The sequence below is a fragment of the Rhinichthys klamathensis genome, unplaced genomic scaffold, assembly GCF_029890125.1.
Source record: "Rhinichthys klamathensis goyatoka isolate OS25496 unplaced genomic scaffold, OSU_Roscu_1.1 h1tg000515l_1, whole genome shotgun sequence".
Lineage (NCBI taxonomy): Eukaryota > Metazoa > Chordata > Actinopteri > Cypriniformes > Leuciscidae > Rhinichthys > Rhinichthys klamathensis.
The window spans coordinates 240,001-257,500 of record NW_026606995.1 but is presented as its reverse complement, the minus strand read 5'-3'; the positions used below and the strand labels follow the sequence as shown (position 1 = coordinate 257,500).

Sequence of the window (17,500 nt, the reverse complement as noted above, 5' to 3'; positions counted from 1 at the left end):
GAGGAGACGAAAGGATGAGGCGAGAGAGGAGAGGAGAGGAAAGGATGAGGCGAGAGAGGAGAGGAGAGGAAAGGATGAGGCGAGAGAGGAGAGGAGAGGAGAGGAGAGGAGAGGAGAGGAGAGGAAAGGATGAGGCGAGAGAGGAGAGGAGACGAAAGGATGAGGCGAGAGAGGAGAGGAGAGGAGAGGAGAGGAGAAGAGAGGAGAGGAGAAGAGAGGAGAGGAGAAGAGAGGAGAGGAGGCGAGGAGAGGAGAGGAGAGGAGGAGGCGAGAGAGGAGAGGAGACGAAAGGATGAGGCGAGAGAGGAGAGGAGACGAAAGGATGAGGCGAGAGAGGAGAGGAGAAGAGAGAAGAGGAGAGGAGAAGAGAGAAGAGGATGAGGCGAGAGAGGAGAGGAGAGGAAAGGATGAGGCGAGAGAGGAGAGACGAAAGGAGGAGGCGAGAGAGGAGAGGAGACGAAAGGATGAGGCGAGAGAGGAGAGGAGAAGAGAGAAGAGGAGGGGAGAAGAGAGAAGAGGATGAGGCGAGAGAGGAGAGGAGAGGAAAGGATGAGGCGAGAGAGGAGAGGAGAGGATGAGGCGAGAGAGGAGAGGAGAGGAGAGGAGAGGAAAGGATGAGGCGAGAGAGGAGAGGAGACGAAAGGATGAGGCGAGAGAGGAGAGGAGAAGAGAGAAGAGGAGAGGAGAAGAGAGGAGAGGATGAGGCGAGAGAGGAGAGGAGAGGAGAGGATGAGGCGAGAGAGGAGAGGAGAGGATGAGGCGAGAGAGAAGAGGAGAGGAGAGGAGAGGAAAGGATGAGGCGAGAGAGGAGAGGAGACGAAAGGATGAGGCGAGAGAGGAGAGGAGAGGAAAGGATGAGGCGAGAGAGGAGAGGAGACGAAAGGATGAGGCGAGAGAGGAGAGGAGAGGAAAGGATGAGGCGAGAGAGGAGAGGAGAGGAAAGGATGAGGCGAGAGAGGAGAGGAGACGAAAGGATGAGGCGAGAGAGGAGAGGAGAGGAGAGGAAAGGATGAGGCGAGAGAGGAGAGGAGACGAAAGGATGAGGCGAGAGAGGAGAGGAGAGGAGAGGAGAAGAGAGGAGGCGAGGAGAGGAGAGGAGAGGAGGAGGCGAGGAGAGGAGAGGAGAGGAGAGGAGAGGAGAGGAGGAGGCGAGGAGAGGAGAGGAGAGGAGGAGGCGAGGAGAGGAGAGGAGAGGAGGAGGCGAGGAGAGGAGAGGAGAGGAGAGGAGAGGAGAGGAGAGGAGGCGAGGAGAGGAGAGGAGGAGGCGAGGAGAGGAGAGGAGAGGAGGAGGCGAGGAGAGGAGAGGAGAGGAGAGGAGGCGAGGAGAGGAAAGGAGAGGAGAGGAGAGGAGAGGAGAGGAGAGGAGAGGAGAGGAGAGGAGGAGGCGAGGAGAGGAGAGGAGAGGAGAGGAGAGGAGAGGAGAGGAGGCGAGGAGAGGAGGCGAGGAGAGGAGAGGAGAGGAGAGGAGAGGAGAGGAGAGGAGAGGAGAGGAGAGGAGAGGAGAGGAGAAGAGAAGAGAGGAGGTGAGACTCACAGTTGGCGTGTGACACGCTGATGGGCTCGGTGTCTTCTGGGAAAGCGGCTCCTGCCGTCTGAAGAACGGAGAAATACAGCAACAGGGCCTGAGACCGCATGTTTGACCTCTGAACTTCAGCCTGCGGAGGACACACACACACACACACACAGCTCACTTTAACTGGCTTAGAGGAATATGCGTCAGATCCATAGACTGTAGAAAACACTGGGTAAAACCCGTCGGGATAACACATCACATGTTCAGGTGAAACCATAGACTGTATAACATTTGTGTGACGTCACCCGCAGTGTTTCTGAAGCCCAAAGTGGGCGGAGCCGGCCGTCGTCATCTTGGCCGCGCGTCACTCGCGGATAAACGACAATGTGCAGCGAGGCGGATTAGCTGAGGTGACGTTAACGCTAGCAGACAAACGGCTAGTAGTGACATCAGCGGCAATCCACCTGTCACTCAAGAGGCCACGCCCTTAATTATGCAGAACTTTAAGGCTTAATATAATTTAAACGGATGAGTTATAAAAAAATTCACCGTCCTCACAGTCGTCATGAAGGGCAACATTAGCGATATAGACAAAAAACACTTTTAGAATCAGACTGTAAACATGTTTTATTCTGCTGTAAAGTTGGGGATTTTAACATGAGGGTCTATGGGACTGAGTCTCTTCTGCAGCCGACCTCTAGTGGCCAGTGGAGGAACTGCAGTTTAACTCACTCAGTGTTGAGCTCGACAGAGGACAGGGAGGTTGACACTCGGTCAGATCGATCGCAACGCTGAGCATCATGGGTAAGGAACTGCTGACACGGATCTCGGCCAATCAGAGATTGCGCAGCAGGGAAAAGCAATCTTCATTACTGCAGCTCTGATTTACACGCTGACCTCTGACGGCGCCTGAGTTTCCGTGAGCAACAAATTAATCCACAAATCACAGATTCTGCTGCACTTCTGTTCGCATGGAAGAAAAAGTGAGTGATGATACGCAGCCGCTCAAACACACACACACACACACACACACTTTACATTCATGCGTTTGATAGACGCTTTTATCCAGAGCGACTGACGTTGAGTTCATGCATTCACTGGAAGATCTCGGTGTTATAAAGAATACAGTGCTTTTCATTTCTTGTAAGTGCGTATATTTCTGCATTAGTCCTGCATGACACACTGTATCCCACAATGCACCCTGCTCCAGCTCCAGTGTGAAGAATGAATCAGTGATTTTCACATCTCTCTCGACTCATGATTTAATCACACTGACAAAAGGTCAGACTTCTATACACAAATGTCACCATGAATTCAAATTTTTTATGGAATATTGCAGTGTTTATCATCAATGATTAATCAGTGCACATTTTAATAATGTTGAATCAAAATCAGTTCCTCTTCAGCATCTCTTCTCTTCTCTGATGATGTGGGCGGGGCAACCTGTCACTCACACGAGATCAGCCAATAGCAGACCACAACCATCCAATCAGTTCCCCACAGACACGATCAAGCCCCGCCCACATGTGTTCTGGTTCCAGAAGCGATTCTCTCGATATACGACACCATAGAGGAGAGACGACCAGCGCAACTTCACTTTCATGCATTTAAAACTGTTTGTTTGTTTGTAGTTAAAAGCCATGTCAGCAAACACAACTCTTTATATTGCAAGACACAGATGAAAATGTAGTAAATGTGTGTTTATAATCCATGAGCCATCAACAGAAACACCACACACACACACACACAGTGTCCAGATAGATGATTGACAGCTCTTCCTCCAGAGCAGTGTCAGGCCTGTAATGAATTAAAGCCGTAATTGAAACGGCAGTAAATGATGTTTGAGGCGTTCCGTCAGAGAAACACACTCATGTTAATGAACCAGAGGCTGTGAACACTGACCAGCGCAGAGGCTTTACACACACCAGGACTTCTGGGAGACAGATTTTACTAGAAAAGGGCCGAACGCAGAAACAATCCCTCTTTTCTTCATCACGAGCTGCTGAATAACACACTCCTGCCCTTCTGTCACACACACACACACACACACACACACACACTGGTGAAGGAGAATGACGACAGCGTTTAAATAACACAACCTTCTCCATTCCTGACAATCAGAAGAAGAAGAAAACGAGCAGAATCATCTGCACACACACACACACACACACTCTCACAAGTGCAGGATTGTTTTTACGTTGGGTTAAAAAAAATGTAATTTATAAATGTAACCCAACTGCTGGGTTTGTCCATATTTGACCCAAACAACCCAGCATGTTTTAGAGTGCAGAGAGAATCACGAGAGTTACACAGCGTCTGAAGGGTTTTCAGATACAAGAGAGACTATTCACACACACTTCATGTCGAGTCTCCTGCATCTATACAGCGCTTTAACAACACACACGCCTCACAGCAGCTTTACAGTGATAACAGGAGATTACAGTAACACAGATTGGTTTACAGCAGATCTAGAATAAAGTTATTGTCCAGATAAAGTTAGTTTTAATTGATTCACTTCCGCTGTAAAGATCATTAGTGATTAACTTAATTTAACTGAAGACAGAAACTGTTAATGTGTTCTGGCCGTTCATTCACACACATCAGTGTTTGAGCTCGAGAACACACACTTTGAAACAGGATCCAAGGTGCAAGTTTTGAAAAATGAAAAGCGTGATCATCTCTCTGTAAACTTCAGAAATGTGACTCTGTGAAACGCTGACGGCACACATTTAAATATTAAAACAGAAATGACAGAATTGAGTATATGCAGCTGTTATTGGACCAATCAGACGACAGAATCATGATCACGTGCTTCATAAACACGACAGAAGCGATCGCTCTGCAGAACTGAGATCTGGTACACCAGGAGCTTCTGATGCTTCAAACTCACACTAGTTTTAATGACCGGAAGTGTGTTTGAAACGGACACAACAGAAGCTCGATCGCTGTCCTCAACTCTGGTCCAGCTCTTCTTAATTGGATCCGATGCTTTAAAGACTCGTTCTCAGTCACTAACCCTCATCTGAGGTAATCTTCTGTAATCAGCAGCTCAGCGGACGAGAACAACACACACACACACTACACACACACACCTGAAACACATCACCAATCAAACAGACATGATGATCCTCAGACGGAAACACAGCCCTGTCAGACACTCATTACTTGAAATAAAATATGAATGTAAAATTATATCAAATAAAATATAAAAAAACTTAACCCAGCTAAAGCATTTTCTCTTGGTTATGGGAATGCTAGAGAAAATGTTATCATTCTTCAAACATTATGGGAACGTTACTTTTGAATGTTCTCTGAAACAAGTAAACAACATTAGACGAACATCCAACTAAAAGGTTCCATGAATGTTCCATAACATTTTGGGAACATTATTAAAGACCACATAACTTTGAAGGAACGTTCTATTAATATTACTGGAAGAACGTTTGTTCATAACTTTGAGAGAACCATGACAGAATGATCCCTGTTCGAACGTGCAATAAGCATATATAACAAGAACAAAAACAATAAAACTCTAACTGAATTTAAAATGAAAAATATATCAAATAAAAATTCAAAACTATTAAAGGGGTCATGACACAATGATCAAATCGGCTTGATCTTTTGACATATACGAGTTCTTCGTACCATTAAAGTCCCCCTGTAGTCAATCACTTTATCCAACTCATCTTTGATCACCAAAATGACAAATTCAAACGTTTTTTCCCTTGAAAAAAGATTCTTCATGCCTTAAAACATCTTGAATGTAACTCGACACCCTCGCCTCATTTAGTATGCGCGGTTCTATGAATCTGCAGATGAGCCCCGCCTCCACTCACTCCCTCAGCTCAGAGATCCACTGGTTGACGATCACACGTTGATCTGATTGGTTACAAGGTCGTTGTTTATTGACACTATGCAGTGACGTCAGCCAATCAGAGCAGTGTGTTTACAGCCTTAAAGGAGCCGCGCATTAAAACTGATCATTTCAGACAGAGGCTCAGAATGAGGGTTTTTCCGCATATATATTTGTCATTGTAAGTGAACCTCAAGGAACATATTAAAATAATAACAAAATATCCATATCATAACCTCTTTAAAATAACTATTTCAATGACACTAGAATAACAGGTTCACACACAGGAGCTTCGTCCCGTGTTCTTCTCTTTCTCCCGAGGGATTTCCGCCGCGACGGCTGTTCAATATCTCATTTCTCTCCTGCGTCAGTAGAGGTTTGTGATGAGACGCTCCTGATATCAGCTGTGTCATGTCATTTTTCTAATGGAGACTTCTCATTAATTTAGCGTCTGGCATCATAGATCAGGTCTGTGTTTCTGTCAAAGGTTACGCTCAGAGTCGCCGGTGCGGAGGAAAGCTTCTAAACTCGATTGTTGTGTAACGTGAGCCGAATACAGAGTTTACGGAGCAGATCCGCTCCTTCATTAGAGCCTGTAATTTAATTTTACACTTAGAATAATTGATGCTAATTTGAGGCGCTCATGAGGAGAATATAGAAAGTGACGTATAGAGACAGAGAGAAAACAACAACAATAGCAGGAATCATTCTTCAGGATGGAGGAACATGTTCCTGATATACGCACTCATCGTTCAAAGTGCTTAGAGAAGAATCAATAATAGAACAGTCATGTTTAAAATCATTTAAGAATCAAACAGCTTTTCAGTGCAAACTTCATTGATGATGACCACTACTCTACTCACGACTCGCTTATAATCACGCTCTTGCAAACTACTCTAACTCTTAAAGGTTTTTAAATAAAGACTAGTGGCGCTGAAGTCATGCAACCGTAGTTCGTTTACATCTACAGCTTCAGGCTCCACAATTCATCAAAGATTATCATGATGCACAAAGAGATGAAGAATCAATTATGTAAAACCATGTTTGTTGGTCTCTGAGCTTATTTTTTGCAGTGATCCTGAGGGAAAATCCTGTTGGGTTCTAGACTAGTCTAGGGAACCATGATGATAAAACCACGACGCTACTGATGTTTTATTAAAGATCATTCTGTTCTTAAACCTCTATTGAAACAGTTCCTGTTAATAAAACAAAAGTTTGAAAACAAGCAGCTTTATCACAATTACAGCAGAACATACAGTTCCAGCAAAAATGAGTTTACATGAGCGGCGTTTGAATATAGAGTTGGACAACGGCAGCAAAAAGACTTGATTCATGAGAGATTCAGGAGGAACGACAGCACAATCTTCACTGCGGTTGCGGATCGTTTGCATTTTATCGATTCCGATTCCTATCGATTTATCATTAAAAAAAAAAAAAAAGGTTTAAAAAAAAACCAGATATCATTCACATTTAGTCTTATTGCTAAACATGTAATTGCAGCTGAATATCATGAGCAGAAATCATCAGCTGAAGAACACTTACAGGAGCGTTTGCCCGAGGTTTAAACACACCAACAGCTGAACTAATACACACTTCAATCATTATTAAAGACAATAAACACGCAGTAACTAAAAAAGAACTAATAAAAAATTAGCAATCGCAACAAATAGACACAACTGAACAAAGATACGGTTGAAATAAACAGTGTTTTAAGATTTCCAGGTGTTCCGGTACAGAAACTGTAATCACACTGCACTTTATATACAAAACATACATTACAAATATAGTTGCAAAAGTTATTCAGTGAAGAAGGAGTGGATTTTCTCTCTGTCTTGTGTTGTTTGATGAGTGTTATTATAGAGACGGCAGGAATATTAGGCTACTGTCACTTTAAGAGTTACACACGTGTTCCGCACTGAAAACACAGTCTCTCGCGCTTGAGTGGTTTTAAGTCAGAATGAAATGCTCACAAAGGAAGGAATAAGAGGAAATTTTTATTTTATAACCAGTATCCGATTCCCGACCTGAACACGAACACCTGACCGAAGCTTGTTATGGGTCTCTTCTCTGAGCTCGGACCGGCCAGCGGAGGTCCACACACAGGTCTGAGGTGTTGATGTGCTGGAATGGCTTTAACAGGGCCAAACGCTCAGACACAAAGAGACTCAGAGCTGTCAGCAACATCTCGGCGCTGAACGCCCGCTGTGAGGATTATAATCCCTCCAGATAAAAGCCTCCAACGCTGCAAAATAAACAGCAGCGCTAAAGCAGCTTACGCTCACAAACTGCATTCTCATATCGCAAAGTGGAAGTTTTGACTTTAAAACAGCCCTTGAGGATTCCTGACGGAGAAATGAGCATCAGCTCACCGTGAAGAATCATGCGAAGGCCTGGAGTGTGTGTGTGTGTGTGTGTGTGTGAGAAGAGCGGAACAAAGAGCCGTTATCACATCAGCGGCAGGGGAACGTTCATTATAAACCTTCGACTGACGGGAATTCAGTGTCTGAACACACACACACACACACACACACTGATACTGAGTGTTAACGGCTCGCTTCATTCTGTCCTCATTTACTCGTCGCTCAAATCCCGATATCGGAAGAAGATGTCAGTTTAACATGCATTCTAAATCATTACATCTTAAAGACATCTTCTAAACGTCTATTTGACATCTGAAAGGAAACGTCCTGTAGACGTCTTGCAGATGAGCAAACACTCTTAAAAATACGTCTTCCAGATGTAAATAAAACATCAAATAGACTTGTGCTATCTGGGATAACTCACTCACTAATCGCTTTCACCGTTTATAATCGAGCTCCAACTCACACATCCAGGGAAGATGTTCTTAAATAAACACTGATGTGAAGACCAAACCAAACATTATTCACACACCAGATATCATTTTTGATATGTTTCACTAGTGTGATCACTATAGTTCATTTCTGTAAGTGAGGAGAGCAAAATAAAGTAAACTGTGACATGCTACACAAATATTCTTCATACAGTGACTACCAGTGACAATATGGGACCAAAACTGTATATAAAACTAAACTCATGTAAAAATGATCATCAACAGAACATCATCCGTGTGTTTTCAAACGTGTCAAACGTGTATTTAATTTCAGGAATAAATGTTTTTTTCCCAGTGGAGCTCCAGCTATTAAACTCCTCAAATGAGCCGCGGACACAATCTGCCTTCCATTATCATCTCATTCAGACGCTTTTGTCCACGTCGTTTATCATCGTTGACCGAACGGGTCATTCTCTGTCTCGCGCTGAGATAAGCGTCTCGCCGTTCGCTGACTGACATCCATAAAGAGAAGTCCCACAATCCCTCACTGAGGGTTGCTATAGATACATCTAAAATCATTTTTAAAAAAAAAATTTTTTACTTGAAATAAAATTAACATTAACTGAAATTAAATAAAAATAAATAAATGTCTAATAAAAATGAAAAAAAAAAATAGGCTACTAAAACTTTCAAAAAGAAAGAAAAAGAAAAATACAAGAAGGTTGGCACACCACAGCTTCTTAAATGGGAAAATAAATAAGTGTTCCCACCAAAAGTGACATTTCGAGCTCTTCATCAATACAAGAATATCTGAATAATACTAAAATATCATCGCTGTGCATGTTAAAGCTTCTGGCTGTAATTTCTGAGGAATGAGATCGCTGAATAATGTAAAGCGGCGTAATGGAATTGAGGAGCTTCTTAAGTTCACATATCCACTCAACTAATGAATCCGGCGCGGATCATCCGCTCTCAGGGAACACCAGATCCTTTATTTCCTTCAGGAACAATGAAGACACGAGCATAAAAACATCCCTCATCAAACACAAACACAGTCTCCAGAAACACGATTCGCAGCAGCTCCGACTGAGTGTGTTCGGAATAACAGCCGGGTTGAGTTATGAGATATTACAGTCACGGGTTCATATGAAGCCGTTTAACACACGTGACCTCGTTAGCATGAGCACAACACTAACACTGGAACGCTGAGACTCAACGCGTGTTTGCATGCACTATATTTGAAATGTTGGTTTGGTGAAACGCGGAGTCGGAGTGTGTGATCAGAGTGATTGGGTGTAATTCCCTCCAGAAGCGTCTCACACACACGAGTGTGTTCCCGAACGCCAGAGAACACGACAGCGTTTACTGCGTTTCGTCTGACGCTCGACACACACTCGTTTATGATGGAGGGAAAAAAAGCCCGATTGCAGAAACTATTTACTGTACAAAAAATTACAGTACGATTTACTATAAAAATGATTGTGATTTTAACGGTAAAATGCTACGGTGAAACACTGTTAATTGGTCAACAGAAAGTTTCTGTACTATATATTAGGGCTGCAACAACTAATCGATAAAATCGATTATAATCGATTATGAAAATCGTTGTCAACGAATGTCATTATCGATTAGTTGGTCTGCTTACGTCACGGGGAGCGTTTACTGGTACGCACACACACGCAAGGTCTCTCTGCCGAGCGCGCGCGCTACACGGTTTGGAGCAGTCTCTCCTGTCTCGCATGCGCGCTCTTGCTTGCGCGCTCTAGATTTCGGGAGTTTGAACTAATTCGCGGGCATCAGGGAGCCGCAATCAATATGCGGGAGACTCCCGGGACTTCCGGGATCTTGGGATGTCTGTATTTTGTCTCGAGCATCAGGTTGCGCAATCAGTTCGCTCGCAACGTAGTGATGGATTAAAAAAGGCGCTACCGCAGAAATAGGTTAAATTAAAACGGTGTTTACAAAGTGAAGCACTAAATACAAAGGCAGTTAATAACAGTAGCAGTAAAATATTGTTTTTTAGTCACTGTACTCAGTGGTTTTCAGCGAATGCTTGTGCACTAATGCATAATTTCTCGTGTCCTTTACTCAAGCCTGTTAGCTTGCTGGCTAACGTTACCTCCATTCCGTTCTCTTTATATAGCATTTGTCTACTAAGTTTTAACTGTTTTTCAAACGCGATCTACTGCGGCTCTACGTTCACACAATTGTTTTCAGTCTTTCTATATTTATTTAATCAATTTATCCTTATATTATATTCTTTTATATATTATATATAATATATATTATATTCTTTATCCTTATATTCCTTATATATAATTAATTTTAAATAAAAATTAAATGAATTATATATTTTAGATGTTTTTAGTTTGTTTTTAGTTCAGATATTCACATCTGAACAACATGTCTGTGTAAATTAGTTTTAACAAAAATTGTGTTAAAACATAATATGTTGGATATCATTTTTTTAACAATAATCATGTTTGTCAACTTGCCATCAGCAATTATCATTAAAAACAATGCAAATATTGATATTAGTAAAACTCAATGTGTGGCTTTTGCACTTTTTAAAGTACACTTTTACACATAAATACCCTGATTTACGGTTTTATTTAGTTATAAAAAGAAAAAACTAATTTAATTTCTATCCGATTAATCGATAGATTATCCTGAAAAAATAATCGTCCGATTAATCGATTATCAAAATAATCGTTAGTTGCAGCCCTACTATATATGGTGAATAACTGTGATAATTCTAACCGTACATTTAAATGTACAGTTTTTGGATGTTAAAAAGAACAAATCATTGTATAATTTACAGTAAAAAAAAACGTAAATTGACATTCCCACAATTCCCTGCGAGACACTTCACATTTGATGTTTTTTGTTGAAATAAATGTTTCTTCATAGTTTTTCTAATCAGTTATGTACATAGGGTTTTGTTACATTTAATTTTTCTTGCATTTTATAAATTTCATGTGTTACCATGATGGTGTTTAGTGTGTGTGTGTGTGTGAATCTGTGCAGCTTCTATATATTACTATTAACTTTCTCATCTTGTGGGAAAGCTGCCTGTGATGAGCTGTGATTGATCATGTGATTCTCATCTCCACTGTGATTGGTAGTTGTCAGTGTATTACAATGGTACAAAACAGATATTAGTACTTCAATATCTCAGGAAAATTAGCATTTTATCAGATAATGAAATAGTTTTTTTATTTCCTGTAAATCTAAGTTAGTCTGTAAAACCTAAAATGTTGCTACCGTATTTTTTACGTTAAATTTCTGGCCACCACAGAATTTTTTCTTCCGTAAATTTACCAGATTTTTTGACAGTGTTTTCTTGAACACGGGATGGAAACGCTGCTTTATTAACGCAAATGTTTCCTCATCCCACTGGTTTGGCGTGTTTTCCTCTAAGCAGGAAACACATGAGGACACACAGGAAGTCAGGACACTATCGGTCACATGACACCTCCAGCGAAGAGTGAACTTATGAGACGCACAGAGAGAGTGTGTGTGTGTGTGTGTGCGGGGGTAAATCCCAGCGCTGCAGATTATAGTGTCTCTATCGGAGGGAACAGACGCCCCTCCAGCGCTGCTCCTTTATTTCCCTCAACGGGATTAAAGCCATGAATCCGTCAGCATTCCCATTAGCACTGCGACTCCCAGCGAGTCTCTTCAGCTGCGCTCACATTCCCCTGTTACAGCCGTGATGATGTTTCAGGCTCGACTAGAACAGCTTTTCCTGCTTGAATGTTGATTATTCTCCTCATATTCTCCACTGTTGCGGCTCCTCTCTTCCCAGTCTGTCAGTAACGCTCTGTTCACTTCCTGTCTCTATGAAGCCCCTCCTCCTGAAAGCACACAGTGCTCTGATTGGTCGGCTGGAGCAGTGTGTTGTGATTGGTCGAGCAACTTCCAGTGTGTTTGGGAAACGTCCCGCCCCTTTCCATAACCGCCAGTTTAACACACTACTAACTAACTCAACCAGGCCCCGCCCCTTTATTCTGCGCATGAATTATTATAATGAGGAATATTGTGATGTGTTCGTTCCCGGAAGAAACTCGAGACTAATGGAGGCGTTTCAGGAGTTCAGGAACACTGACACTGATATAGAGGAGAATGTGATCTGGAGTCGGTCATGTGATCTGGAGTCGGTCATGTGATCTGGAGTCGGTCATGTGACGTGTGAAACGCTGATCTGATGCTTCTAAAAGCGTCAGTGTTCCTGTTGAATTCACTCCTCACACACACACCACTGACTCCTACACAACAGCATCTGAGACATCACACACTCACACACACTCACTCTCTCACACACACCACTGACTCCTACACAACAGCATCTCAGACATCACACACTCACACACACTCACTCTCTCACACACACCACTGACTCCTACACAACAGCATCTCAGACATCACACACTCACACACACTCACTCTCTCACACACACCACTGACTCCTACACAACAGCATCTGAGACATCACACACTCACACACACTCACTCTCTCACACACACCACTGACTCCTACACAACAGCATCTCAGACATCACACACTCACACACACTCACTCTCTCACACACACCACTGACTCCTACACAACAGTATCTGAGACATCACACACTCACACACACTCACTCTCTCACACACACCACTGACTCCTACACAACAGCATCTGAGACATCACACACTCACACACACTCACTCTCTCACACACACCACTGACTCCTACACAACAGCATCTCAGACATCACACACACACACTCACTCTCTCACACACACCACTGACTCCTACACAACAGCATCTGAGACATCACACACTCACACACACTCACTCTCTCACACACACACCACTGACTCCTACACAACAGCATCTGAGACATCACACACTCACACACACTCACTCTCTCACACACACCACTGACTCCTACACAACAGCATCTCAGACATCACACACTCACACACACTCACTCTCTCACACACACCACTGACTCCTACACAACAGTATCTGAGACATCACACACTCACACACACTCACTCTCTCACACACACCACTGACTCCTACACAACAGCATCTCAGACATCACACACTCACACACACTCACTCTCTCACACACACCACTGACTCCTACACAACAGCATCTGAGACATCACACACTCACACACACTCACTCTCTCACACACACCACTGACTCCTACACAACAGCATCTCAGACATCACACACTCACACACACTCACTCTCTCACACACACCACTGACTCCTACACAACAGTATCTGAGACATCACACACTCACACACACTCACTCTCTCACACACACCACTGACTCCTACACAACAGCATCTGAGACATCACACACTCACACACACTCACTCTCTCACACACACCACTGACTCCTACACAACAGCATCTCAGACATCACACACACACACTCACTCTCTCACACACACCACTGACTCCTACACAACAGCATCTGAGACATCACACACTCACACACACTCACTCTCTCACACACACACCACTGACTCCTACACAACAGCATCTGAGACATCACACACTCACACACACTCACTCTCTCACACACACCACTGACTCCTACACAACAGCATCTGAGACATCACACACTCACACACACTCACTCTCTCACACACACCACTGACTCCTACACAACAGCATCTGAGACATCACACACTCACACACACACACTCTCTCACACACACCACTGACTCCTACACAACAGCATCTGAGACATCACACACTCCCACACACTCACTCTCTCACACACACCACTGACTCCTACACAACAGCATCTCAGACATCACACACTCACACACACTCACTCTCTCACACACACCACTGACTCCTACACAACAGCATCTCAGACATCACACACTCACACACACTCACTCTCTCACACACACCACTGACTCCTACACAACAGCATCTGAGACATCACACACTCACACACACTCACTCTCTCACACACACCACTGACTCCTACACAACAGCATCTGAGACATCACACACTCACACACACTCACTCTCTCACACACACCACTGACTCCTACACAACAGTATCTGAGACATCACACACTCACACACACTCACTCTCTCACACACACCACTGACTCCTACACAACAGCATCTCAGACATCACACACTCACACACACTCACTCTCTCACACACACCACTGACTCCTACACAACAGTATCTGAGACATCACACACTCACACACACCACTGACTCCTACACAACAGCATCTGAGACATCACACACTCACACACACTCACTCTCTCACACACACCACTGACTCCTACACAACAGCATCTGAGACTTCACACACTCACACACACTCACTCTCTCTCACACACACCACTGACTCCTACACAACAGCATCTCAGACATCACACACACACACTCACTCTCTCACACACACCACTGACTCCTACACAACAGCATCTGAGACATCACACACTCACACACACTCACTCTCTCACACACACCACTGACTCCTACACAACAGCATCTGAGACATCACACACTCACACACACACACTCTCTCACACACACACCACTGACTCCTACACAACAGCATCTGAGACTTCACACACTCACACACACTCACTCTCTCACACACACCACTGACTCCTACACAACAGCATCTGAGACATCACACACTCACACACACTCACTCTCTCTCACACACACCACTGACTCCTACACAACAGCATCTCAGACATCACACACTCACACACACTCACTCTCTCACACACACACCACTGACTCCTACACAACAGTATCTGAGACATCACACACTCACACACACTCACTCTCTCTCACACACACCACTGACTCCTACACAACAGTATCTGAGACATCACACACTCACACACACTCACTCTCTCTCACACACACCACTGACTCCTACACAACAGTATCTGAGACATCACACACTCACACACACTCACTCTCTCTCACACACACCACTGACTCCTACACAACAGCATCTGAGACATCACACACTCACACACACTCACTCTCTCACACACACCACTGACTCCTACACAACAGCATCTCAGACATCACACACTCACACACACTCACTCTCTCACACACACACCACTGACTCCTACACAACAGCATCTCAGACATCACACACTCACACACACTCACTCTCTCACACACACACCACTGACTCCTACACAACAGCATCTGAGACATCACACACTCACACACACTCACTCTCTCTCACACACACCACTGACTCCTACACAACAGTATCTGAGACATCACACACTCACACACACACACTCTCTCACACACACACCACTGACTCCTACACAACAGCATCTGAGACTTCACACACTCACACACACTCACTCTCTCACACACACCACTGACTCCTACACAACAGCATCTGAGACATCACACACTCACACACACTCACTCTCTCTCACACACACCACTGACTCCTACACAACAGCATCTCAGACATCACACACTCACACACACTCACTCTCTCACACACACACCACTGACTCCTACACAACAGTATCTGAGACATCACACACTCACACACACTCACTCTCTCACACACACCACTGACTCCTACACAACAGCATCTCAGACATCACACACTCACACACACTCACTCTCTCACACACACCACTGACTCCTACACAACAGTATCTGAGACATCACACACTCACACACACTCACTCTCTCACACACACCACTGACTCCTACACAACAGCATCTGAGACATCACACACTCACACACACTCACTCTCTCACACACACCACTGACTCCTACACAACAGCATCTGAGACTTCACACACTCACACACACTCACTCTCTCTCACACACACCACTGACTCCTACACAACAGCATCTCAGACATCACACACACACACTCACTCTCTCACACACACCACTGACTCCTACACAACAGCATCTGAGACATCACACACTCACACACACTCACTCTCTCACACACACACCACTGACTCCTACACAACAGCATCTGAGACATCACACACTCACACACACACTCACTCTCTCACACACACCACTGACTCCTACACAACAGCATCTGAGACATCACACACTCACACACACTCACTCTCTCACACACACACCACTGACTCCTACACAACAGCATCTGAGACATCACACACTCACACACACTCACTCTCTCACACACACCACTGACTCCTACACAACAGCATCTGAGACATCACACACTCACACACACTCACTCTCTCACACACACCACTGACTCCTACACAACAGCATCTGAGACATCACACACTCACACACACTCACTCTCTCACACACACCACTGACTCCTACACAACAGCATCTCAGACATCACACACTCACACACACTCACTCTCTCACACACACACCACTGACTCCTACACAACAGCATCTCAGACATCACACACTCACACACACTCACTCTCTCTCACACACACCACTGACTCCTACACAACAGTATCTGAGACATCACACACTCACACACACTCACTCTCTCACACACACACCACTGACTCCTACACAACAGCATCTGAGACATCACACACTCACACACACTCACTCTCTCTCACACACACCACTGACTCCTACACAACAGCATCTGAGGCATCACACACTCACACACACTCACTCTCTCACACACACACCACTGACTCCTACACAACAGCATCTCAGACATCACACACTCACACACACTCACTCTCTCACACACACCACTGACTCCTACACAACACAACAGCATCTGAGACATCACACACTCACACACACACACACTCACACTCAGTCACACACACACACACCTTTTTCTTCTGTGAAAGAACACACTTCATCAGGTCGCTGTACAGCAGAGCATCTTCAGTGTGAGAGTAAGTGTGGAAGTTTTGACTGAACTTTCCCTCTAAACACACGAACTGAGTCCTGAACACCTGATGGGCTCGAGGAGCAATAAAGGCTCTTCACACTCGGATGAGCATGTGGGTCACAGAGTGTGTGTGTGTGTGTGTGTGTCTTTCTCACGTGATTCACACTGACGTCTTTGTCCAGAACACACTGAGAACCAGTTAAACCAGTCTAAACCAGGACCAGCAATTAGCAGAGCCCCATGGGGTCCCCCACACACTCCCAGCATGCACTGCGGGACACACACTCCCAGCATGCACTGCACCGACCAAATTACGTCGGTACTACCGAGTTCCAATTCACATTAAATCAACCGGTGCCAAAGTGCGGGACCCGAGAAGCATCTGTGCGCGACACACAGGCGCCACTTCTGAAGCGGATCAAAGAAGTTCATG

The 17,500-nt window shown here is 44.5% G+C and overlaps 1 protein-coding gene across 4 annotated transcripts in view; it reads right to left on the bottom strand.

Moving 5' to 3' along the window:
* The window catches only part of sema6a (sema domain, transmembrane domain (TM), and cytoplasmic domain, (semaphorin) 6A), a 106,312-nt gene that overhangs the window by 70,399 nt on the left and 18,413 nt on the right, over positions 1-17,500 (bottom strand). For all 4 annotated transcript variants that reach the window (XM_056238293.1, XM_056238295.1, XM_056238294.1 and 1 more), the window contains exon 2: positions 1,535-1,655. In XM_056238293.1, coding sequence (XP_056094268.1) covers positions 1,535-1,634 — 100 coding nt within the window. In that variant the 5' untranslated portion in view covers positions 1,635-1,655. The remainder of the gene's footprint in view (positions 1-1,534; positions 1,656-17,500) is intronic.